Source organism: Podarcis muralis, chromosome 10 (genome assembly GCF_964188315.1).
Source record: "Podarcis muralis chromosome 10, rPodMur119.hap1.1, whole genome shotgun sequence".
Classification (NCBI taxonomy): Eukaryota; Metazoa; Chordata; class Lepidosauria; order Squamata; family Lacertidae; genus Podarcis; species Podarcis muralis.
In genome coordinates, this window is record NC_135664.1 from 6,133,569 (window position 1) to 6,158,574 (window position 25,006).

A 25,006-nucleotide genomic window follows, 5' to 3' on the forward strand; every position below is an offset into this window, starting at 1 on the left:
ACTAGGAGAAGGGCAAGACATCTTTAAAATACATGAAGCGGCAGGCTTGCTATATATGTGTGTATACCCAATTCATGTAATTCATTCAGTCAATTGAGTGTGCATCTACATAGATGTCTGCTGATGCTGCCCACATCACAGTTGGTAGGCATTGCCACATACCTAGTGGCAAGTTCACACAAGATTCCAGTATAACTCCACACATGAGATTGCTTTACTGCACGGGTGTCAAACACAAGGCCCGTGGGCCGAATCCGGCCCGCCAGACCTCGTCATGTGGCCCGTGTAGCCGCCGCCGGCCGCCAGCCTTCACCTTTTATTCTCGCTTTTTTTTTTTTTTGACACAAGAAAGCCGCCTCTTCAGCGCATGCGCAGCAGCCTACAAGCCAGAGAACGTCTGCCCTCTAGCGGCGCCAGCCGTTCTACACAGGAAACCTTCACTTTACATGCATTCAGGAAACCAATAAAGAGTGGACACATAGTCCTACAGATACAACCGGCCCTTTGAGGGTGACCAAACTGCTGATGCGGCCCCCGATGAATTTGAGTTTGACACCCCTGCTTTACTGCCTAAAAAGTGATACTGTTTTGATTTTACAGGATTGTTTATTAATAGTTTATTTTTGCTTACTCATTGTGGGGAAGTTTAATATTGTAATCTGGTTTCAGATAGGTCTTCCCAGAAAAGCAGCTTTAAAATGTTAAATAAATGCCCTCTAGGTCAGTGTGTGAGCTGGCCCTTAGCTCTAAAACAAAACAGAAGATGGCAGCCCACAGAAAAACTATCCATTCAGTACAAGTTGAATCGGGCTGATTATTAGCTACCTTCCTTCATTTGTTTAACTTTGAAATGGCTGCCTGCCTCCCAGTTTGCATAAACGCACTTAGAATTCAACGTGGCATCTTCCCAGATTCAATTTCAGCCTCCCAAAATTTCATTTCATTTTGGTAGCTGACTTCTGTGGCTGAGTCCTTATCTTGTTTTTCAGAAGGTAGTTCAATTTTCCAGCTAATGTGGAGGTTTCTGAGATGCACTGCAGTGCAAAATGCCCTAATTAAAGGCTCTTAGGCTTGATCAGGAATTAGAAATAGTATCCAGGGCCAACAACTAATGTGTTTTTAGCTTTATACTCGAAAAATAAAGTGCTGCTGTTCAGTGTCCACCAAAAAGGGCATGTAAATTTTGTAGCATATTTAAATCAAAGCAGGCAAGGAGCAATTAAAAACATTGTCATATTTATTCTTAAAAATATATCCCACTTTCCAGGGAAACTCAAGACATCTAACTGATTAAATAGTCACAACACACACAAACACATACATAGAGGAATTTGGTTGAAGAAAGAGGTGCTGGGACTCATATGTTTCTAAAAGCGTCATGGCTACTAGCCCAACATGGTTGCTGGAGGCCATTGCAAAATAACCTGCTTTTTCAGCTTTTCTACATTCAGAAACAGTTGCAGTAACGATACAGATAAACTCTCTTCTCCCCCCCCCCCTTCTTCAAACTGGTGCCCTCTAGATGTTTGGACTATAGCTCCCATCAGCGCTGGCTAGCAGTTTAAAACCCCATCCTTCCTCCTGTCCACTTCCATGTCCCCTGACTTTAATCCAGCCTGCACAGCTACTTGTGAATCACCAAGCGAAAGGCTCCTCGCTCACTGTGGCTGCCAGGTGCTTCACAGTTTCCGTGTTTTTGCAGCCTCTGGGCGGGAATGCAACTCAGAGGTTGGTGAAGCTTGTCATTCTGCTTGGTGAATCAGAAGCCATGCAGGCCTGTCCGAACCCACATTGCCTTCCAGAAACAGGCCCCCCCAGCCTGCCTCCCAAAGCACATCCATATCAGGCCCTTACTCAGACTTCCTCAAAGTACAGGAGTCCTATATTGATTTTAAAAAATTCCACCAATAGCCTCATCCAACTCACACACTCTCATATTAATGTTGCACTATTTATTTATTTTTGGGTCTGTATATTTATTTTGAATTGTTGTTGGTGCTGTTGCTCATGGTGGTGTTTTCATTACTGAATCATTTTGGGAGGGGGAGTTGTCACCTTTTACCTGTCCCCAGTTTAGTGGCGGGGGTTAATGACAAAGCCGAGTATAAACGATACACTGGCATACAGGTGGTCAGTTCTAGACCACCACAATGAAGCAAATATCATGTTAAAGTGAGTCACTTTTTTGTTTTCTTTCTCAGTGCATATAAAAGTTATGTTTGCAGCTACAGTGGTGCCCCGCAAGACGAATGCCTCGCAAGACGAAAAACTTGCTAGACGAAAGGGTTTTCCGTTTTTTGTGTCGTTCCGCAAGACGAATTTCCCTATGGGCTTGCTTCGCAAGACGAAACGTCTTGCGAGTTCTTGCGAGTTTGTTTCCTTTTTCTTAAAGCTGCTAAGGCGTTAATAGCTGCTAAGCCGTTAATAGCCGCTAAGCCGCTAATAGCCGCTAAGCCGCTAATAGCCGTGCTTCACAAGGCGAAAAAACCGCAAGACGAAGAGACTCGCGGAACGGATTAATTTCATCTTGCGAGGCACCACTGTACTGTGGTCTATTAAGGCAGGCCCCCCTGGGTTCCGGGGCGGAAGGGGAAAAACCCAGCTCCAGGCCAAGCCATGACCCCTTCCCCTGGCCAGAAAAAGGGTGGTGGGTGGCTGCTTACAGCTGCACCCATGTCCTCGTAAGGAGCAATATCTGTGAAGTGCAATAAAGCAAAGGCAATAAAAATGAGGTCTGCCTGTATTAGATATCGCATTTACACTCAACCTTTTATGAAAGAATGCCCAAGGCAGCAAACAACAGCAGAAAATAACCAGCCCACATAGCATAATAAGCAGTAATACAGTGAAGCCATATAAAAATCAGGTGTGAATTAACAAGTCAATTTTAAAAAGGTTGCCGGTTTTAAAATGTTGTTAAATTAAAAATACAGATTAAAACACAGCAGCAGAGAACAACAAATCCAATCGCAAGGCCAAATGGCTGCTTAAATAATGAAGGTTTTTACCTGCCCAGCCATCAACAAGGGGGCTGGATGTTCTTAGAGAGGAAGTTCCAAAGAGACTTCCTATAATTGGTCTCGGTCAACAGACTGGCTACAGCTTTCTGAACCAGCCAAAAGTCCCCAGTCATTAAAAGTAGCTCCACATCAAGAATACTGTAACAATCCAAATACCTAACACACCTGGGGATGAGAGCAGTTGGCATGCAAATCTCTGCTGAGCAAAATTGCTTCTGACCACCACCCCAACCTAGGTGGATTTATGAATTAGCCCCAAACTGCAGGCCTGATTTTCAATTAAAATAATAACCCATACAAGTAAGCCTTGATGCTGTAGGGGTTTTTCGTAGGAACTGCCCTTCTCCTCCTTGGTACACAGGTGCAGGTGTAGCCTGCCAGTTGTTAAGTTGTGGGTGAACATATCAGACAACGCAGCGATTCTTCAAACAGCTCTTGTTTATTCAGAGGCCAGAACAGAACTGAAGGGCTCAGTCAGCCTGCTTATATAGAGCTCCAGTACAATGTTACTGTAGCAACTTTCTAAAACTATCCAATCACTGAACGTCACTTTCGATCCTTCATTTGCATAACTATCTACAGTATACCCTGCTGCCCCAGGGTGAGAACACCAGTCATGGCCCCGAAGAGGAGGCTGTAGCGGCACATTCTCTGCTAGCTTGTACAGCCCTTTCTCTCCTCTCCAGAACGACAGCTGCCAAAGAAATTCTGGCCAGAAATGGCATGTCTTGATCCTTCGGTCTCTGCAGAGGAGAAGAGAGCTGACAGGTTAAGCAGCAGATGTGTCAGCACTGCATTATGCACAATAAGTGGCATTCCATGCACACTGTGTGCACACTGGGGGGATCGTACGCAGTCATTAATGCAGCTCAGAAACAGGTCCATCAGTACCACCTAATCTCAAGTCAGTTTGGGGTTTCCTTCACACTTTAAATTTGTTCCGATTTAGGATGGTTTTATAAATCGCGTCAAGATTTATCGCATATTTCCTTAGGATCTGCTTCTCAAATATGTCTGTAGCATACTTCATCCTTTCACTAATATTAACCGCCTGCATGCCTCTTTATCTGACTTTTATTAGAAAAAATAAATTGGCTGTTACTTGTAAGCAACCTGCTCAGCTGTTCTAATAAGCTAAGAATTCTTTGCAATGATAATAATAATAATAATAAATAATAATAATAATATGTCTTGATGTCACTGGTTCTGTTAATTCTAATGATTGGTCCTAGGCTGTTCCTCCCCTTCCTTTAGGAATGGTATCTTCCAGCCTCTCCATGTGCATGAAAAGTGACAAGCATGGCTCCCCTTATTTCTACTTATTGGGCCACCCTAAAGACACGGTGTGTAAACTCTGCATGCATATTTATTGTTCTCTAATATGCTTTCATTTTACAGAATGGTTTTAACTGAGTCTTTGACAAGTTTTCTCTTACAACTTAACTTGTTTGGTGCCTCTGTTAATTCTACAATCTCCTTGAAATTGAAAATATTTTTAAAAGCAAGATCAAAGTGCATATTTTTAACACAAAGCCCTGGACATATATTTTGATTCGATAGATAGAGCTTTCTTTAACCCTGTTATTTCCCCAGCATCCCTGTATTTCAGGATTTTATATATACTCATAAAGTTGATAAAGAATACAAGGGAATCTCAACAACATCCTTAGGTGGCAATCCTATGTATAGTTAGCATATACATATAACTTCATTGACTTATTGAGACATTTGGAATTTTCAAAAAGGGCTCTGGGTGCCACCATAAAATTGCTGTCACAATGGCTTTTGCCAGTCACAAAATGGCTGCCGCTGGAGGCATGCACAGAAACAAATGGTTGGGCCTACCCCTCACTTGCACATTCTGTGCATGGGTTTCTTTGAGATTGGGAGAGACACATAGTAGAGGGAGAAAACACAAATCCCAGAAAGTAGGGTGGCCACCAAGCACAGATTTCTCCCCAACCCAGATAGAAGGGGGAAACCAAAAACAAATATCGATTTCCCCCAAAAAAAAACAGATGAGGAGAAGGAAAATAGCAAGCACACATACTTTGGCCCTTACCTTTTGGGTTACCCCACTCCTCTTCCTCCACCTCTCCCATTTGGTCCCCGCCCCCAAATATCTTTTTTCTCTGTCTCCCCATCACCTTGCTTTCTGCTTGCGTGCAGATCGCAACTTAGAAAACTAGATAGCGGAGGAAGGAAGTGGGAAAGAGAGACACAGTTTCCCCTTCTTCTCTCAACTCTGTAATTTCCAAGGCTGAGATGGTTCATTTCTCACTCCCTATGAGAGGGTGGTGGTAACCCCTAGCAAAATGGGAGCACAGAGGCTTCACAGACATTGGGAAGGCTTTCAGGAGTGGCATTGCACCTGCGCATGCCACAGTGAGGACACTCATGCTAAAACATGGTTTAGTGTTAGATACATAAGCAGCAGAGAGCCTTGGGTTCACATATAACACATATATAATGTTTCTCATTACATCCAAACTAGCCAGAGTTCCCACAGTTCATGAAAAATGAGGCTCCCTAAGGCTCTTAGTTTACTAAAGTAAAGCATAGTTTGGTATTACATCCCAAAGCACAATTAATTTTCAAATGAATATAAGGTGCCTTGCACAAGAAGGGTTTGTGTAGGGATACAACTTTGAACTATGTAAATTTCACCCCCTTCTAAGTCTCTTAGGAGTCTTGTGGTCCAATCCTATGCATGTTTACTCAGTGATAAGTCACTCATGCGCACGTAGAGAGGATTGCAACCTAACTTAGATTGTCCCAATTGGCTCAAATTTTTTGCTCAAATTTCTCTCTACTTCCCCATGCCTCAAATGTTTGTATCATTTTGTCACGCTTTGCTGATGTCCAGTGTAGTACTTCTTATATGTAATACAACTCCCATGATGCATCTCATGTTTAGAATCATGATGGAACCTTCACTGCTTTCATAAAAAGAATGCAAGATGCTTTTGTATAAACTAAGAAATACCTTTTTAAAAAATCTTTTACCAGTAGGTCACTTTTCATTGCTCATCTCTCACCTTTACAGTGAAAAGGTGAGAAACCTTAATAAAACCTGATGAACTCTAGCTGACAGAGTTAAGGCTGCACTCCCATTCATGCGTATTTGGGAGTAAATCCCATTCAATTCAGCAGGACTGAGTATAGGAGTGCAGTCTTTAATTTCCCATAGAAAATAATGAGGAGCCTACAAGTGGCTTGTGCTGATCAAGTTTCCCCATCATAAAACAAAAGGCATGAATCCTTTATGAAAGACAGGACAACATACAAAATATAGCAGTCCATTATCGTTCTAAGCACTGTATTCTACAGTGTTTCGTTTATGTAGTTCATTTGAAATGTAGTTTGACAGGGTGTTGGCAGAACAATATACTGGGGTGTGTGCAAGCTCACTTTCATCCTTTAATTAAGAGGTCAAAATAAAGCACTTTCTGCTTGGGTGAATATTTCAGTCTACCCAAGTTTTTCAGAATGAATTTTTCCTGTTCTTGAATAGCTAACACTGATGGCTTTCGGATGTGCCTAGCTTTGAATTCACACATACAAAAGGCATGGAGCCAAAATATTCTCTAGCCCATCACTCATTTCCATGCTCATCAGAGCATCCCACAAAGAAACGGTGGTTTCGGAGTTCAGCTCCCTAACCAAAACCAAGTACTTTTAAAAAATGGCACAGCATTGCAATTTATTTCGTTTAAGGATTGGCAGTTTATTCACAACATTTTTAAGTTCCAGCTACATAGTATCTGTGTACAAAACTTGGGCAACATCCGAAATAATCACTTCATAACATGAAGGTATTGAGGCCAATCCATCAGAATTAGTTGTGCACAATTAAAAGCTTAAGCTCCATTTATTTCAGTGGAAAATAAGCACAATTCATATTTACTTGCTTGTCTACAATAGCTTTACCTTCACTGTGCAAAAAGATCATTTCAAACTCTGTGAATTCTTGACTTCATTATTAACTTTTTTTAAACGGTGAAAACTGAAGTGCAAAATTACCATATTTTTCTGTCTATAAGATGCCCCCATGTATAAGATGCCCCCTATTTTGGGGGACTCCAATTTAAGAAAATGGGGGGGAGATACTATCCGTGTATAAGACGAGCCCAGATTTGGAACATTATTTTAGAGTCAAAAACCATAGTCTTATACATGGAAAAGTACTGTAAATGTGCAAATCCCATTAATTTAGTCAGACAACTATATCTGCTGAATTGTGCTGACAAAAATTATTTTCAAACTTATTAGAAACTATTATCAACTCTTACGCTTAAAATAATAATAATATACCACTCTTGATAACAAAGTCCACTTGCATGGCTGCAGTCCAGAAACCATTCAAGATCAAGAGTAAAAAGATTTCTGATTGCAGTCTGATTTGTTTTACCTGTTTAAAGCAGCACAGCAAATGGTTCAGAATGAATGGAAATAAGCTCCGTTTGGTGCCATCAATGTATGTTTATTTTCCAGTCTCCAGTAAATTATTACAGTTACCATGACAAACGCATGTCAAAATAATATACCCTGTTCACAAGTTATTGAAAGGCCAAATCATTGCAACGTAACTTCCTCTGTGATCATGGCTCTCTTAACATCTGTTTTTTTGCGTGTGCGCCAAGGAAAGGAGGTCTACCTCTCCTCACGCCCTTCACCAAGCATACAGGCTGGATTAACCATTATGCTAAGTACCTTTACAGAGTGGAGCTCTAACTAATCTGAGGGCCTTGTTATGGCTGAGATCTATCCGAACGTTTAGAGGGTGTGTATCCTGCTTTTCTCATCTGAAGAAGGTGCCCACATCACCACAAAGCTTCCTTCTTTACCACAATTAGCTCAATCAAAGAAGCTGGCTCAGTCATCTGGACCACTTTGAACCATTTAATTTCTTGGGACTGGCATTGCAATCACAGATGTAATTACTCTTTCCTCTGCGTTGGAGTGTTTTAAAATTCCTCCCACAGCACCGTTTTTATCAATAGAGCATGAGCTTCCGTGAGCAATTACCCTACTTCACCAGATGCTGGACTGGAACTGTAGGCCACAAGTCAGAGAAATCAGTTAATGGGTTGTTTACACTCAAGTCTTCTTCGGTTTCTAAAAGGGCTATTACCTCCTCGGTGAACAATGCATTTGAGAATACCTGGTAAAAAGCAGTCAGAAATTATTCTCATAGCTTTTAGAATGTCAGAAAAAGCCTTAATTACATTCTGTTTCACATGGTCACATTCTTGAATAAGTTCTGCTCCCCTAAGTTGTTGTTGTTGTATATTTATACCCTGCCGTCTTCTCTGATGAGACTCAGGTTCTGTATGTCCAACAGAATTTTCCTTCCAAATATGGCTGCACTGAGGTCTCTGGTGGAGGGTCTGAGGAATTTACATGTTTGCTTGTTTGTTTGTTGCATTTTTATTTTTTTAATGTCAAATTGTGCTTGTTCTTTTTCTCAAATATAGTTCCATCTGCGCAATGTGGACTGCTAATAGGCACACTGAGCTAAAAGAACTAGCGTACCCATCCAACATTCTGGGAGGGCAAATTGGGACATCACTTCTCCGCTGCTGCTGCTGCCTCCTCACCATCCTGCCCCGGCCACCTTTACACACCACCACTGCTGCCGCCCCACCCCCCATCTCACCACCGGACGCCCTTATCCAGCACTGTCACCCACTGCCCCCCATACACACACATACGTCAGGATGCAACACCAGAGGAATAGGAGAGCGTGGCACCAAAAACACACGTCTTCTGGTTCCCAGGCTATTGTGGTACCGCCTTCTGGAATTATGGCAGAGGTGGCAGCGGCAGTGGTGGAGGCCGTGGAGGTGGAGAGAGCTAGAACGGGACATCTGGGATTAGCATCAGAAGTTGGGGTGGCTTCTGTAAATCTGGGGTGCCCTGCTCAAAATGAGGCAATTGCGCCTTATGCACTAGCGAGATGCAAAGTGGATGAGATCTCCTCCCTGGGAGCAAGCAAGTCCCACTAAACCATGGTTTAGCTTTGCATTATGTGCAAACACAGCTATTCACAACCCTAGTAGAAATGTGGGCATGAATTTCACAGTTGTGCTATAGATGGTTCTGTTAGGTTAGAACTTGTTGGAGGCTCTTTCATAGCACGTAGTATATTGTAACCACATTCCCAGATGCAAGGACATTAAACCATGAGGACTCAATCTGCCCAGCCTTGGGCCCTGAATAAAATAGACCTCTTTGTAATGTATCTTAGACCCATTTTCAGTTTCGGCTTGTTTTTCTGTGCAAGCCTATTCCTGAGTACAAGATTAAATGTAGAAGTATATTACATGTGCCAGTAGCGTGTGACTGCACTTCATGGCAATTCTCATGATTTCAGGAGCTTCAAAATTGGCTGTTCAGAATTGGAAGTGCTTAGAAACATGACCTGGCTTTTGACCGTGTGATCTGTTCCTTTGAGGTCAGGCGTATGTAAAGTTCTACACACAGTAGATCCCCATGTACACACAGGGATCCAGACTTTATATCATGGCCTTAAAAACTAAATAAAATAAAAGATTCCAAAATGAACTTTTGGGATTTGCACTCGAGGCCAATTGTCGCTTCATGCTTTGAAGACACAAACAGATTATTGGCAGCTGCCACTGTATATAGGCAGACGCATCATGCTAAGCACGTTTGTTTATAATTTCTGTAGCATTTGTCAGTTTAAAAGGGTTTTATATTTCATAGCTCATTTATTCCAGACAAAATCAGGTAGGTTAGATGGAACATGGGGTCAGCTACTCAACAGCTCTTGATCTCCATGGCTGAGTGGCTGTTTGAAGCTGGGCCTTTTGCATGGCTTGAAAATGCAAAGGTGGAGACTGTCTTCTACTCTCAACCATCTCTGTTTTACCAACAAGGCTGTGGAATTGTTTACCTCTAGAAGGAGGGACACCAATGGCTGCTGGACATCAGAGAAGGATGAATCTATCAATTTTGGTTTCTCTCAGTTTCTCATGCTTCCAGTCTCCACCTTAATTTGCCTTTTTTTAAGTTCTCACAAAAGTTTGGCAGCATATTAGTGCTTCTTCTGATGTACATGATTTTGTATGCAGTTTTGCCTAAATATACACATTTTTACCTGTTTATTTTTAAACACAATTTGCCCATTTTTATACACAATTTGTCCTAATATATGCATTTTTGTAGACATTATTTTGTTGGAGGACTACATTACCAAATTCAGAGAAGCATGAGGTTTGAAGGGTAGCTTCCTATAAATTTGTATATTTAAATTTTGGGAAGTGCAAATTAGGTAGGTTCTCTTTAAAATGCAAACTGAACCACTTTCTCTCCACTCTCATTTCTAGCAGACACTTTTCTCCCCCTTTCCCCTTTTTTACTCTTCTAGGTGGTTTGAAAATATATTTTTATTTGCATTTAGCATATAAACTTTGGAATGAATTGTTTTCTTGCTGCTTTTCTTTGTAAACTGTGGCTGACTAGGGTGGAGGCAGTTACGGAAGGTTTTGTTTATAATTGCTAGTTTCCTTTTTAAAACAGTTTTGTTGTTTTTGTGACCCTGTGTGGAAAAGCAGCAGTTGGGTGCTTTAAATGAATAAGGGAATACCCATCTCCTCCCATTGCAAGCATCTTTAGTTGGGGTTGTAAGTGTTGCTGCAAGTGCTGCCATTGTTGTGGCTTGTAATATTTTGCCAGGAGAGGAAGAGCCACCACCCTGCAGTTGGAGAAAGTCCGTCCTCAGAACAAAGACTCTTCGCTAAATGACAATGGCCTGAAAGTATCTGATGCAGTTTCACCTCGGAAGCTGAGCAGATCTTAACCAGGCCAGAAGACTTCTAAGGCAGCACTTTAGTCTTTCGAGGGGAACAAGACGCCAATGAATAAAACAAATCAGCATTTCTGTTTCATCAGTATGCATAAAGTGTGTGTGGCTCTTCTCTACAAATTGCAGCAGTCAGAACCCGAAAAAAGTGAGAGCGCATCTAATTTTAACTGCATGTATCCTTGGGGTATGTCCCTTTGTTGATAGAAGCAAATAATGAATCGTGGAGCAGTGTGCAATATTGTAAGGAGATCAGTTTTTTGACCAGTCTGCACTCAGTCAGGTGGCATAAATCACAGTGCTAAAACCTTTGAATATTGTTCTAACTAAAAGATACAACCACACAGTAAACTGATGTTAATGAAGCATAATACACAAGAATTCTAGACATTCGGTGGTGATGTCAGTGTCTGCCATTCATTCTTGTTTATGAAATAAAAGGCCGGTGCATGGAATGCTCAATGAATACCACATAGAGGAAGATAATTTTTAATCACTTTTCCCCAGAAATGTGAAACTCAAAGCAGCTTACAAAAATTAACATTAAAAACAAGGACAAAACAACTTAGCATCGTGTGTGTGTGTGTGTGTGTGTGTGTGTGTGTGGTGTTGGCATCTGTCTGTCTCAAAAGACAATGGAGTGTACCTCTTGGGGTGAAGTCAAACCACAGCATTACCAGAACAAGCCTGGGCAGTGTGTATAGAGCTCCTGGGCTGCTCAAATGACAAGACTCAAATCTCAGCCTTGCTGATGTGCTCCAAAGGAAAGCAGAACAGCACATTTGGCACCAGCTTGGCTGCAGGAGTTGCCGGAAGGAAACCATACAAGGCACCATCCAACCATCTTTGGGACTCAACTCCAGATTTCTGTAGGGTTTCCTCCTCAGCCATTTCTTGTCCCGAAGATCTCCTGCAGGGCAGTGGAGATTTAGGATCAGAGTTTTCCTTCTCCTAGATGGGCTACCTTCCGAGGCTGATTAGCCTCCACCTGCCCCTCATTTCCCTCTACAACACATACAGAAGCCACCTTCTTGACCATTGGACCCACTCTTGGTTTCGACCACCCAATCCGCCAGAACCTTCACATGCAGCAGAAGTAACCTAACTCACCAAGAGTTGGAGACCCATTGGCTGCGGTCACCAGGTTTAGCCAGCCAGTTGGAGCTGTTCCCAGGGTGTGGCCACTGTCACTTGCTGACAGCTTCTAGGAGCCCCCAAAGGAGTGCAACGTGTCCCCAACCAGAGGTATTACCCCTCCCATGTGTGCGTGTTTTTTTGTGTTGGTCATACCACCAAAAGATAAGCAGAAAATTAAGGTCCAAAGGATAATAATGTTTTTGCCTGGCACCAAAAAAGCAGATAGTGATGGCATCAGGGAGAGCATTCCATAAACAGGAACCACTACTAAGAAGGGCCATTCTCCTGTTGCTGCTTTCTGCACCTCCCTCACAGAGGGCACATGGAGAAGTGCCTCAAATGAGGAATGCGGGGTCCAAGTTCATCTATGGGGGCGGGGAGGCAGTCCCCGTACGTAAATGTATTGAGCTAATATATTGGGCTGCTGGGCTGCATAAGGTTTATAGGTCAAAACCATCACTTTTAATTGGGCCTAGAATCCGATTGATAGCCAGTGCAGTTATACCAGGATTGGTGTTATGTGCTCAGACGGTCTTGCCCCCATAGTTATTCTGGCTTCCGGCACCAGCTTTCTTGTGACAACTTTGACTGTGCTAAGATAGTTCATTCATATTAATATATCGTTCCCAGTAGCCACACTCTTCATTTCTACCAATTTCAAAAACCCATGGTGTGGAAAAGAAGAGATTAATTAAATGGATCAAACTAGTCGTTAATAACATTGTTCTGCAGCCTTCATTTCAAATATGATATCCAAAATGTTCTTGCTGCCTTCTGCCTCTGGGTGAACAGCTATTGAAGGATTTAATAAATAGGTGGTAGCTGGCAGTCTGGAGACAAAACATACCTGAAGTATGTGTAGTGGATTTCTTTATATTTGGTGTTTAAGTTCAATGGGAAATGAACATCGAAGGGGCTAAATAGGAAGATAAAAGAGGGAAGCCTCAAGCTGGCACTACATCGAAATGTTCTTGTATAAAAGGATTATAAGAAGCCCCACAGTTTGATAAACTATTTATTGGGATAATTGGAATTTATCATCTCCCCTCCCCTTTTGTAAAGGGATTGTTTTGAAAGTGTTCCCCTGGAGGGTCTCTCTTACAATAGGCACTTGGGAAGAGTGCCTTCAGATTAGACCTGCATAATGTTATGACCCCACCAAGCCCAATAAACCCATCAACCATGTAGGGCAGCCCACCACCAGGAAGGGCTTGGAAAAAAGTCTTGTTTTGTTTTGTTCTTTGCTGTCCCTTGAGAACCTCAAAAGCGGGAGCAGAGACACTATTGACAAGCCCCCAATACAAGGCTGGTGGGCTTTGATTTGTCTATGGTTGGATCACAAGATCTGCAAGCTTGCCGTTGGGTCTGTGTCATGGGATTTGATCTGAGAAGTCCTCTGCCCTGTGAGCAGCCTATGGGCAGGATCTGCTGGACAAACGGACTGCCAGAAAGGCATAGGAAAGTCTCAACTCCAAGGGATGAGTCTACCGTGTTGCAGAGTGTCCAACCAGTCAACTGGACACAGAAGAAGACGGAAGATAGAGAATTATACAAGAGCACACTGTACGGCTCCTCTGTCTCCGTGGACAGAAAAACACAGCCTATACTACTGTGTGAGAATTATTTTTGTAGATCTCAAAAGCAAAAGCATCTAAACTAGTTCCCAGAAATTGCCGGCTTGGAAGATCAGGAACCTCACAAACTTTTAGCATGGCATATTACTGCTATGCCTGGTTTTAAGAAGAAGGGGAAAACACCATGTCAGCTCTGGTCGTTTTTGGAAAGAAGATAAGGTCCTTCATCCCACAAAAGCATTTATGACAGAACAAATAGAAGCTGAAATCTGAAAGCATTTGATCTGGCATACCAGTAGGAAAGACAAGGAAAAACGAAGAGCTATCTGAGCAGAAAAGAAATAGGCTGAGGAAGAGTGACAGGCCTTCAAGCCAACATTGTTCAAAGCCTTGGCAGGAAATTACAGAATAAGAGGCTGGTAAAAAAAAGAAAGGGGGGCACTCTTTCAGCAGAGTATTACATCAAACATAGACTCACACCTAGTTTTCCTATCTATTAACTGTTGTTAACTGTTGTTTAATTGATAAGTTCAGGAGTGTTGTCTGTGAAGCTCTGGAAATGTAAACTGCTTATTGGTTGCATTGCTAAATATGCAGACAGAGCGATCCTAGGAGAGGCCAAAGAAGCCCAGAGTAGAGTCTCCGTCCCTGCATGCACAGCCCTCCTGACTCCTCCTGAGCAGGGCAGAAGGGGCAGGAGGGAGGGAGGGAGAAGGGTTGCATTGGTCATTAACAGTGGGCTTACGTAAGGGCACAGAAAGCAATCAGCATAAAGGCGCTTATGCCTTCAGGACGGTGGCTAATAAATTGTGCACTACCTAACTCCTAAATTATTCCACGTATGTAATATATAGCCCATTTACTAATTTATTAAAGTTACCCCCTTTATTACATTATTTATGGACCCATCTTATGACTGACTCTAGCTTAATTAGAGTAATAAAAACTAATCCAAAACTCATTATAATTTCAAATTCCACAGCACCTTGTGATATAGTTTTTGCAGCTCTCTTCCTGCTCTGCATAAGCTATATTCTGGCAGGACTTCTTCCTCCCCAGATGGAGTTCATCTGCAGAAGGAAAGGAAATTATTAATAGGAAAGTTGCCTTTTTAGTTACTTTAAAGATGTCAGAGCATTAATGTGAGAAATTGGGGTGGCAAAGCTCAAAATGTGTGATGTACTGGAGCACATGCATGAAGCCTTTGACCCCTCTCCATGCAGCCCGCCTGGCCCTGGGAAGCTGCTCTTCCTTTCCAGCCATCAGCTGATGCGGGGGAATAGATTACAGCAATTTTGGCGTCATCAGGCTCACTGGGAAGTGGACACGTTAACCTAATTCCCTCCTCCACACTTCTGATGCACCCCAGGTCGCTAATGGAAGCATGTGGACAACAATCTTGCCTGCATCAAGAGCGCTGGAACGGGGGCAGGTTAAAGTTTGGGAGAGGAAGATGTGGAAGAAGTGGTGTGTGCATGTTGTAAGCGGGGAGGAGGGGTTGAAGATGGTGTTGAAAAATCATAATACTTCATTCTTTCGTCATGATTCACAAGTTAGAACTTAACGTGAATAACTGTGAGAAAAATAAAAGGAAAAGTTCAATAGAGGTTTCATGCTAATTCTGCAATTATTTTCTTTCTTATCTATCATCATCTTTCAGAAAATGAGACCCAAAAGGATATCTTTTCCTGTTCCTGAGTGTGTAAAGTTGCTGTTCAATAAAAAAAATAATAATGTGGAAAACAAGTCTCACTGCTTTTTAGAATGTTCTTGTTCCATCAGAATCAATTCCACCTGCAGCTGAAATGAGTTTTGAAAAGGGGGCTGCCTCTGGATCCATAGGTATCCATCTCATGGATATGCTGGTTGGATCGTTCATTTTCCCTCACTGTGATGGGTTTTTTTGTAGAACATTTATCTTCATTCCTTGTGAAGCTAGTCTTTTGCTTTCCAACACAATACTTACAATGTATGTGGAGCATCAAGGATTTTTCTAGAGACTGTAGTGTTTGAGCTGTCATTTCAAAAACGTGGGTCGCAAAAAGGGAATTGGCGGTCTCTTTGAATAAAGACAACTTAAGGACCATAGAGCACTCTCTCAGCAAAGACTTTCCATTGCCTATTACGGCTCTCACCTTTCTCAAACGGGGGGGGGGGGGGGAGTGTAAAGATGCCAGGAAGGAACAGGGTTTATTCTAATGTGCAGCTAGACACATTTTATTCAGTGTCAATATATGTGTGCAGTGTGAAATCGGTTTTTGTGCAGTTAGGCAAAAGGGATTTAATAAGGCGCTAAATAGTTTCTTAAAAAGTAAATGAAAAGAGATAAATAGAAACAGAAAATGAAAATGAATACTGGCTCCTTTCATATCTTCATAAGCTTATAATAATAGTGTGTACTGGGACTATTTACTTGACTAGTAAAAAGCATTTATTGATTCATATTTAATTTCACTGCAAACAGTGTATGTAGGTATGAAAAGCAGCTGAAGGCAAACCACAGAGAGTCCCCTGGTTACATTTTGAGGCACCACACGTGTTGGTGAAATCGTGTATAATGGAAACGCATTGAAAAAGCCTGCAAACACCCTGTTCTGCCCCCGTTCCTCCCTCCTAGTGATGTTTCAGTGACATCTTTATGACGTTTCCAGGTCACTTCCGGGTTCGGCGTGATGCCCGTATTGTGCATATATTGTGCACGTATTGTGCAGCAATGGAGGGGGGTCTGCCAGTAATTGCAGTGCTCAGTAACATCCCTGTTCAGGATCAGAGAGTTAGAGGTGTTTGAGCTGTTATTTTAATGCATGTGCAACAAGGGCGTAGTGGCTGCCCTTGCCGAGGTTGTCTGAGGGCCAGGGCAGGAGTCTCGTTAGAAGAAAGCCATAAATTCAAACAAATAAGCAGCATGGGCAAGAGTACCTGGCTGCCCTCGCCTTGCCCTCTGCACAGGCCTGGTAGCTGCTCTCCTTCTGGAGAGACTCAGACCCAGGGAGGCTGTGTGAACAACAGGATCAGCCAGAGAGACAAAGAAGAGAGAAGTTGAACTAAGCAATATCTTAAATCATGATGGAGGGATTTGGGGCTGGAGTGACTTTTTGTTGCTTGTTCTGAATTGAACAAAGTCTGCTAAGTGTTTCCCAGGCCATCATCAAAACAAGCTTGTAATATATCTTTTTACGGGCTTTTTTTTAAAGTAGCGTCTTCCAGGGCTGTGATGTGGAAGCAGCAAAACAAAGCCGGTTGTGACTCAAAGATCTGATTGAGCAACGGTTGCAGGAAACCCTAGTTACAAGAATAGCTGAGATTTCAAGCCGAAAGGCTGAAATGAAACAAATTCTTTGTGATATATGACACCATCCCAACCTTAGCATTGTGGTCTTTACTAGCTGCATCTGCAGTAGAGAGTAAAATCCACCGCCTTTCTGGCAATTGCATAGACAGAACATTCTGGGACATGCTTAGAGGCTGATGTAGAGCTGGCAGGGGCCGGGGCTAAGAGCATGAGCTATAAATCAGGAATTCTGTGGTTGAAATCTCTCCTCAGCTTGTTCATTAGCAGCACCACATTTAGGGCAGTGTGTGTGGTTCCCCCACACAGAGTGCTGAGCCAAGGGGGCGCAAAATAATGATAAATAAAAAAGGAATTATTGTGAAAATAAGAATTATGTAGGGGAGTTCACCAACTGATGTCCTCCCTCAGCTCACTATATTACCAAAGTCTGTCCCTGATCTTAGGTAGGCAATTCTCTCTTGACCTCAACTCCAGTTTACTGTTGTAAATATTAAATAATACCAATAATAATAATATCCCTTTGGTCACTGCAACCTGGTAGATGAAAGATCTGGGATTCCATAACTGTAGGAGGGAGAACAGAAAAAAGGAGCTAAATATTAGTTCCCTATGATTTTGTCCATGACATGAATTCCATGGATGTCTAAGCTAGAACTTCTCACCCCTGTAACTTCATCCAAATTGTGACCTTACACTGCATTCCTGGATAGATTTGTCTCAGGGGATTGCCCAGTGTAGATGATCCAAAGTTATTAAATGTTTTCAATCCCATGCCTGTGAACCATGGAAGCCATGAGGTCCTGGGGTTAGAACTTAGGGTTTAGCTCTAAGAAATGTAGATTCAAATGCCCACTTAGGTGTGACTCTCCCTTTGTGGCGTCTCAACAAGTCACTGTCTTATTAGACAAAAGTCTCAGTGAAACAGTCAGGCCACTCTTAATGCCCTGGAGAGAAGATTTAAAGTATTTGTTTATTTATTAAGACATTTATATATCTTTCTCAAGACCATAGACCAACTTAATAAACAATGTACTATACATTCCTAATATAACTTTCATAATACCAAATTAAAACAGTCAGTTATATAAATACAATTCATAATAATGAGCAATATATAATACATAAATAAGAAGCAGTGTCCAATTATTCACAATGTCAACTCAGCAATATAGGAAACCCTCCAAGATCCAGCCCATAGAAACAAATTGTTGTTCACCATGTCACAGTTTCTGTGCTTCTAGTCAGAAACACTGCTAAAACATTCATCCGATGTTTGATAGGATTGCAGGAGCTGTGAAGGAAAAGATACCCTATTTCATTTATGTCTGTGCAAAGTGTTTAAGAATAAAAACCTCAGAAATACTACCAAATGTCCCCAGAATTTTCCTGTAAGCACAGAAAGAGAAAAATCATTAATCCAATGGCTCTAAAGCGTAAAATTGTGCATTTTTCATGTTTAGATATGTTATGAAAAGCAATCATCTTAGTAATGGTTGAACAATTCCAAATGAGCCATTATGTTTTGAGCAGAGCTCTTTAAAGGTTTTCCTTCTGAGCAGCAAATCACTTGATCTTAATGGCCTATGATACACCCTAGAGATTTTGAATTCCCCATCCCCAAAACAACACAGGTAACAGTGGTGATGATGATGATGATGATGATGATGATGATGATGATGATGATAAAAAACAGCAAAGGTGGTAATAATTTCCTGTGTACCCTCAGCTAGAGAAAGAGGAAGGCTGGAAGTCATAGGTTCACAGGCAGGTCATCAGATCAAGAGAATTTTCACCTGGGTCTCAGGCAGGCAGGATTTGAGGGCAACATGCTAAACCAAGCCGTCGTAAGGTACAGCAGCCAAGTGGCCACATGCTCACACATTCACACATAGCAATGGTTTGACTTAGTGCGACGTGCAAACCGGCCATTGTATTCCCATGTGCCAAGCAGAGTAGAAGTATCTGCTCACATTCCCCTTGTTCTCCTCCCTGTCATCCTCTCACTGTAAAATGTTGGAGTCTAAGCCCCTTGGGGCTTGTTACTAAGTATAATATGAGGCGGAAGGGATTCAAATCTGTTAGATATCTCTGCACATGCATATAATTCATGAAACTAAGTTTGTGCCTGATAATTATTTATACGTGAACGATAATTTGGTACAGCCTTGGATCAGTAGATACTGATTAGACCTGCAACTGGTGTGGAGTTTTCCCTTCCCCTTCTTCAATAATGATTTGGAGAGGCAGATTAATGGAGTTGTTTGTTAACTGCCTTTATGAAGATGGATGTTTTTAAATAGAGCTCTGTTGAATTTTCGCCTTCATTTTGAAGGCAAGCTGTATGCTCCCAAGGGATGTGAAAACTACCCCCTGAGTAGGGAATGCATGACTCTGTCCATTTCAGTTTCTCTCTGTTTCTTGTTTTTCTAATCTAAAGTTCAGTTCTCTACATTCCCATATCAGTGTGCAATTTAAAAACAAACCATGTCCTCATGAAAACTCACCAGCTTTTTAGTGTGAATTTTTTCTAAGACACACATTTTTGTATGCAACTTGCATCCAATTTTGTATCCAGTCATAGAATTAATTCTAAGATACAGGTTTTGCAAAGCAATTTTCTGTAATAGAATGCATTTTATGCATACTTTACCATAGCATATGCATATTTGTACAGATTATTGGGCTAAAGAACTGCACTGCAAAATTCAAAAAAGTGTAAATTTTGAATGATGACTGTGTTTTGTTTCATGTCTTGCTTCAAAAGAAACATGTGGATTTTGTGGGTTTGCTCTAAGGTATGAACTGAGTCAAATTTCACCCTCCCATTCCTACCCACAAGAAAACTCTGTTTTCCACTTTGTGCTGTTTTCACACCTATTTTTGAAAACATTGTTTCCCTGGTCCCCTGCTACTTCGGTAGCAAACTTATATGTTCATCCAGCCCATCAGGATCATGTAGGGAATGTTATGTCATCACAGCGCTATTCAGATTTGACTGCATGGTGACATCAGGGAAGCTGGATGAAGATGTAACTCAGATTTTGCCAGGTTCTAGATTGAACAGGGAGTGCACCAGAGGGGCCTCGCTGCAGGTGTTTGCCTTGAGCATGTGGAAAGCCCAAAGGAGCCTCCAACCAATGGGCCTAAAGGCAAAAACATCTTTTTACTCACACAGGTAACAACAAGTGAATGGACATACTCTGAAGCACTGCCCTAAATTGACTTTTGCTTATTGCTCATTGCAATGGGCATTCAATCACTCTTTTTATTAAGTGTGCTCTGATGAGTAGGATGTACCTATATTCAGATGCACTCTCTCATTCCCAGATGTTTATATGGAACATTGCTCTCTCTTTTGCCATCTGTAGTAAGTTCATCACCTTTGCGCAATCCAGCACAGCAAAGGTAATAGAGGTGCCTCCCATTTCCCCCCAGGAGCATTTTAACATCTTTTTGGGCATCACCAAGTCTATGGGTACAAGAATGTTCACAAAACCCACCCACCCCAGTTCAGTTCATCTTATTTTTTTAAGTGGATTGGCAAAGATTTTCCCACTATATTCCACTGATGTGTCATTTTGTCTCACATCTGTCCATAACAGCTGCAGAAACAAGGAGCCACAACTCAGAATGTGTGAATTCAGGAACATACCTCACTATGTCCATATTATGTGAATGAGACGTATTCTTGAATGCACACATTTGGAAATGTGGCTCCTTGCTTTTTTGTTTGCTTGCAAGTTTTTGGCCTTTTACAACACAGCAGCATCCATGTTTATTTGGAAGTACATATCATTGTGTCCAATGAAGCTGACTTCCACGTAAGGGTGCAAAGAATTGCAACCTTAACAAAATAAATTGCTTAATTACAGAAAATCATAACACCTGCCCATAACACCACAGCCAATGTGTTAGATCCAATCTTAAGTTAGTTGGTCTTTAGACCAATTTAGATAAATGGGGCAAGTTAGTCTTGACTTAAGATGAGTGGTTTCAATATGAACTAGCTTCAACTAACATAGTCTGTATTCAGCTAAATCAGTCTTTTTTCTTATATAGAATTGCTTTCTTTGTGTGACGTGTGTAACATTTGAAGTGGCCACAAAATGATCACAGGATCTGCAGAGCAATCCATAATGGCAGCAAGAACATTAACAAGCCATTATGAGCTGTGGTTATTTTAGAAGAGTAAGGACAGTGCTTTCAGTGAATTACAAAACAGCGCTCCAGTATGAATTTATCTCCATTCTGTAGGGTGCATAGCATAATGGTTAATCCAGCCTATTTTTACCAGTGTTTTTATTCATAGCAAAGTTGAGCCTATGTGTTTAAGGGTCAAACTACACACGATGTAGGAATTCCCTGACTGGAGCTCTCAACGTCTTTTTATTTTAGAAAGAGCAATCATGAGAAATGGTTTGGGGGATAAATTGGATTAGGCTTATGGCACTGAGGGAAGGAGGGAGGGTCTGTCTACACTTTGCCCCTTGAATCAGTTCCCTAACTTAAAGTGCCCCAGAAAGCTGCAGAGCAGGTGAGCAGGTAAAGGAGATGGGAATTCCAGTCACAATTTCCATGTCATGTGTAGCCCGCTGACCCTAAGAAGCTAACATTTAGAGCTGTTCACAATGTTCCAAAGTCAATGATCACTATTTCCATTGGCATGATTTGTCTTGGTTCCCCACTTCCTCTCACCTAAGGGGGAGACTTAGACCTGAAAAAAATGTCTCTAGAGTTTAAATTTAACTACTAGGAATTGTGATGCAGATTCAGTGCAAGGGCAGTGGAAATAACTGTTGTTCCTTTTTGTTGCAACAGACGAACCAAACTCCTGGAGTTCTCCCTCTGCCACCTCCCCAGGTCTGCCGGAAGTAACTATTTCCCTTGATGACATTGTCTCACCATTATCTTCATCACATCTAGCCCAACCCTCTGACCCTTCCCACCAGATAAACCCAGAGCCAACATGGGATATCAAGAGGGAACATGATGTAAGAAAACCAAAGGAGCTTTCAGCAAATGGCCACAAAAAGAAAAGGGTAGGTGAGCAGAGAGAGAGGTCTGCAAGTCCTAAAAAGGTAGACAGGTCAAAGCACGAAGAGGCTTCTCGGAAAGGAAGCTCAGAAGGCAAGGGCAAGGCTGGCGAAAGCGGCCGGCCGGCGTCAGAAAGCAAGGTGGTTGGACTGAGCACAATGGCCGAGGCTGCGGTACGAGATCTTGGGTGTGCAGGAACCAATGATGAACTGGCCGGGAGATCCAAGTGGATGGAAAGCAAAAGAGGAGGATCGCTCAGTGCAAAAGATCACAGTGCCACAGTTGCCCCAGGGAAGAAGTTGGCTGCAGCTTCCGAACACGTCAAGCTCGATTCCATTGGTGCTACAAAGACATACAGTAGCAATAGCAGCAGCTCGCATGGAAGTGACACGGATCACAGCCAGAAGGAATCTGAACGGAAGCTCAGTGAGTTCCCACGGAAGGGACACCTCCACTCCATTAGCACACGTAGCACGAACACGACAGCCCGGAAGGCAACTGTCTCACCAGGACCATGGAAGATTCCTGGTTCTGACAAGCTACCTGATGTACTAAAATCTGGCACTTCAGCCATGAGCAGATAAATCAGGGACTGTTGCCTTCTAACTGTTTCGCAGTGATGCAGAACATCCTTCTTAGCGTCTGTCTCACATTGATTTACTTTAATTTATTTTAACTGTCACACACACACACATACATGCTCAAAACACTGAGAAATGGAAACAATAACATGTATTTCCATGACAACGTGCATAGCGTCCTAATAAGTTGAAGCAGCATATAGTCACACAGTATTTAAATGTGACCCTAAAGTCCCCCAGTTTCATTTCAGAGACTTTGGCAGCTATGGAAGAAACCAAAATAATATGAAGGACAGACAACCACAAGGACAGTGCAGTGTAGCTTTAGTATGTTGTTTTCCACTGCATGAAGGACTTTGGATTTTCATTCAAACTTTATATCAAGAAACTGGAAGAAGTTAGAGCAATCACAAACTGGAACATCGCCTTAAATAAAACTGCACGGAGAAAGCTAAAAGTGGAAAAAGAAATCTTTTATCTGAGTTAAATGTTGTAAATAAATTGTTCTCAACATATCCAGACAGGGGTTTGAAGCATTTGAAATTGTATATCCATGACATGTCTCCACTGTTAACACTTTGGAAAAGATCACCCAAAACCAGTAGCATAATTCGTTATGCAAGGTGTGCAATCCTAGTGGATTAGCTGGTGCGATACCATTTCTACTGCCATTTTTGTGAACAACCCATATTTCTGTATGTTGGGGTGGAATTGTATCCACAAACCTAGCCTCAAAAAGGAGATTGCCACAGGTTACTCACACTCCCCCCCCCCCATGAACCAGGATTACTTGGTACCATACAAATTTTGACATGGAGAACTGTAACATGCCGTTCCCAGACCACTATGATGAGAAGGTGATTCTTGAAAGATTGAAAAATGCAGTTTCCTTTCAGAAAGCCTCCATCTCCTGCAGGAACTATTAATTGCCTCAACACTTGTCCAATTCTCATTTAACACAACTATCCTTGAGTTTTTGTCTCCCATCACACGCTAAGAAATTCTAAGGCAGAGCTCCAAGAGATATCCTCATCCGTTATCTGAAGTCATATATACATCAGGCATCCAGCTCTTATCTTGCGTCCATATTTTTATTCAGAACATTCTTGCTTTTAACTTTCGAATCTCAAGTGCCATGAGAACATTTCAACCCACGCCAGTGAAGTACAGCTTCTCCAATGAGCTCCATTAATCAATTCTTTATCCCTGAGAGGTTTGCTATTTTCCCAGCAACAGCAATACAAACAACAGCAACTCGGTAATAATGTGGGGTTTTTTTTAATAAATAAAAAAATCGCCTAGATAACTATGCTTAGGAAGGATGTGTTTGGCAAACTCTCGTGTAACTGGGAAATACATTGCTCGATGATGGAGCAAAAATCCTGTTGGTGGAAGTTTTGATTTGGAGAAGGCTGTGAGGCAGTGATGGGATGTTAGCCATTCTGGTGATGGGCAGCACAGGAGAACAGTTTCTTGCTAGCTCTCCCAGCTTCATTTTTCCTCCAGGAGATACGGAGGCATCGTTCTACCATAGTTGGGAAAAGGCAAAAGAAAGGATTTTGCACCTTTTAAACAAGATGCGTATTTTAAGAACTAGTCCCATTATAATTTTTTAAGAAAGCACAAAGATATGTAGCTGTTTACAAAATATATATATATATATATATAGTTTTTAATTAAGAAATTAGAGATATATCTTTATCCTCCAACCTAGACATTTGGCATAATTCGCTGTTAATTTATTAAATCTGGATGTTGGACAAAATTTCCCTAATCTAAATGGAAATGCACATCCATCAATATTATTTCCTATGTATAATGAACAGAAACAAACAGCATTGGGGAGTAAATAGTTGAGATTATGCTTGCATAAACTCCAATTTGCACAGTGCCCAGCAAATCCTTCTGCAGTAATTGCTTTATGCGGTTGTAATTGATAACCTGTGAAGACAGCACATCATCTAAACCCCATTCCAAATAATATTTCTGTGTAGTGTTAGCTGTGAATTTACCTTGTACAGCTCTATCGCTATAAATATAATTCCATGTATTAATAGTCACAGAAAGGCTGTAAGTGAGCAACTATTTTTATGAAACGCACCACTATGGATAAATTAACTTTTACAGAAATCTTGTTTACTGTATGATATTCTAAACCACTCAAATAAAATATATATCCAAGAATCTTTTTCCCAACTTATGCTGTGTAATAATTTTTTTATTGGGGGGAAGATATATCATGAAAATACTGTTTGTCTCCATGCACATCCCACTGCAAAGAGAGTGCCATTTTTCTATATGACAACCAAGCCATCACACACTTTGAGTTGCGTGAACCTTTAAAACAAACGTGCAGATTGTAGCTGTGGTGTCGGTGCAGAATTGGGCCTCGACAGAAGGGGAGGAAGGATTAACCCATAATGCACTCAACAAAAATCCCTCCCCAAATCTGCTATTTAGCACAGGAGGAACAATCTCGCTGGCCTGACATGCACAATCCGAATATATGGAAAACTGGCAGCTGATACACATGATCTCAG

At 41.7% G+C, this 25,006-nt stretch overlaps 1 protein-coding gene across 23 annotated transcripts in view; it reads left to right on the forward strand.

Moving 5' to 3' along the window:
• MAGI2 (membrane associated guanylate kinase, WW and PDZ domain containing 2) overlaps positions 1-24,662 on the forward strand; it is a 597,762-nt gene extending 573,100 nt beyond the window's left edge. For 19 of the 23 annotated variants that reach the window (XM_077935747.1, XM_077935738.1, XM_077935741.1 and 16 more), the window contains one exon: positions 21,670-24,662. In XM_077935747.1, the coding sequence (XP_077791873.1) occupies positions 21,670-22,469 (800 nt within the window). In that variant the 3' untranslated portion in view covers positions 22,470-24,662. Of the gene's footprint in view, positions 1-4,252; positions 4,364-21,669 lie in introns of all 23 variants that reach the window. The other 4 variants (XM_077935755.1, XM_077935757.1, XM_077935760.1 and 1 more) reach the window with 2 other exon arrangements.
• Positions 24,663-25,006: the final 344 nt, after the last annotated feature.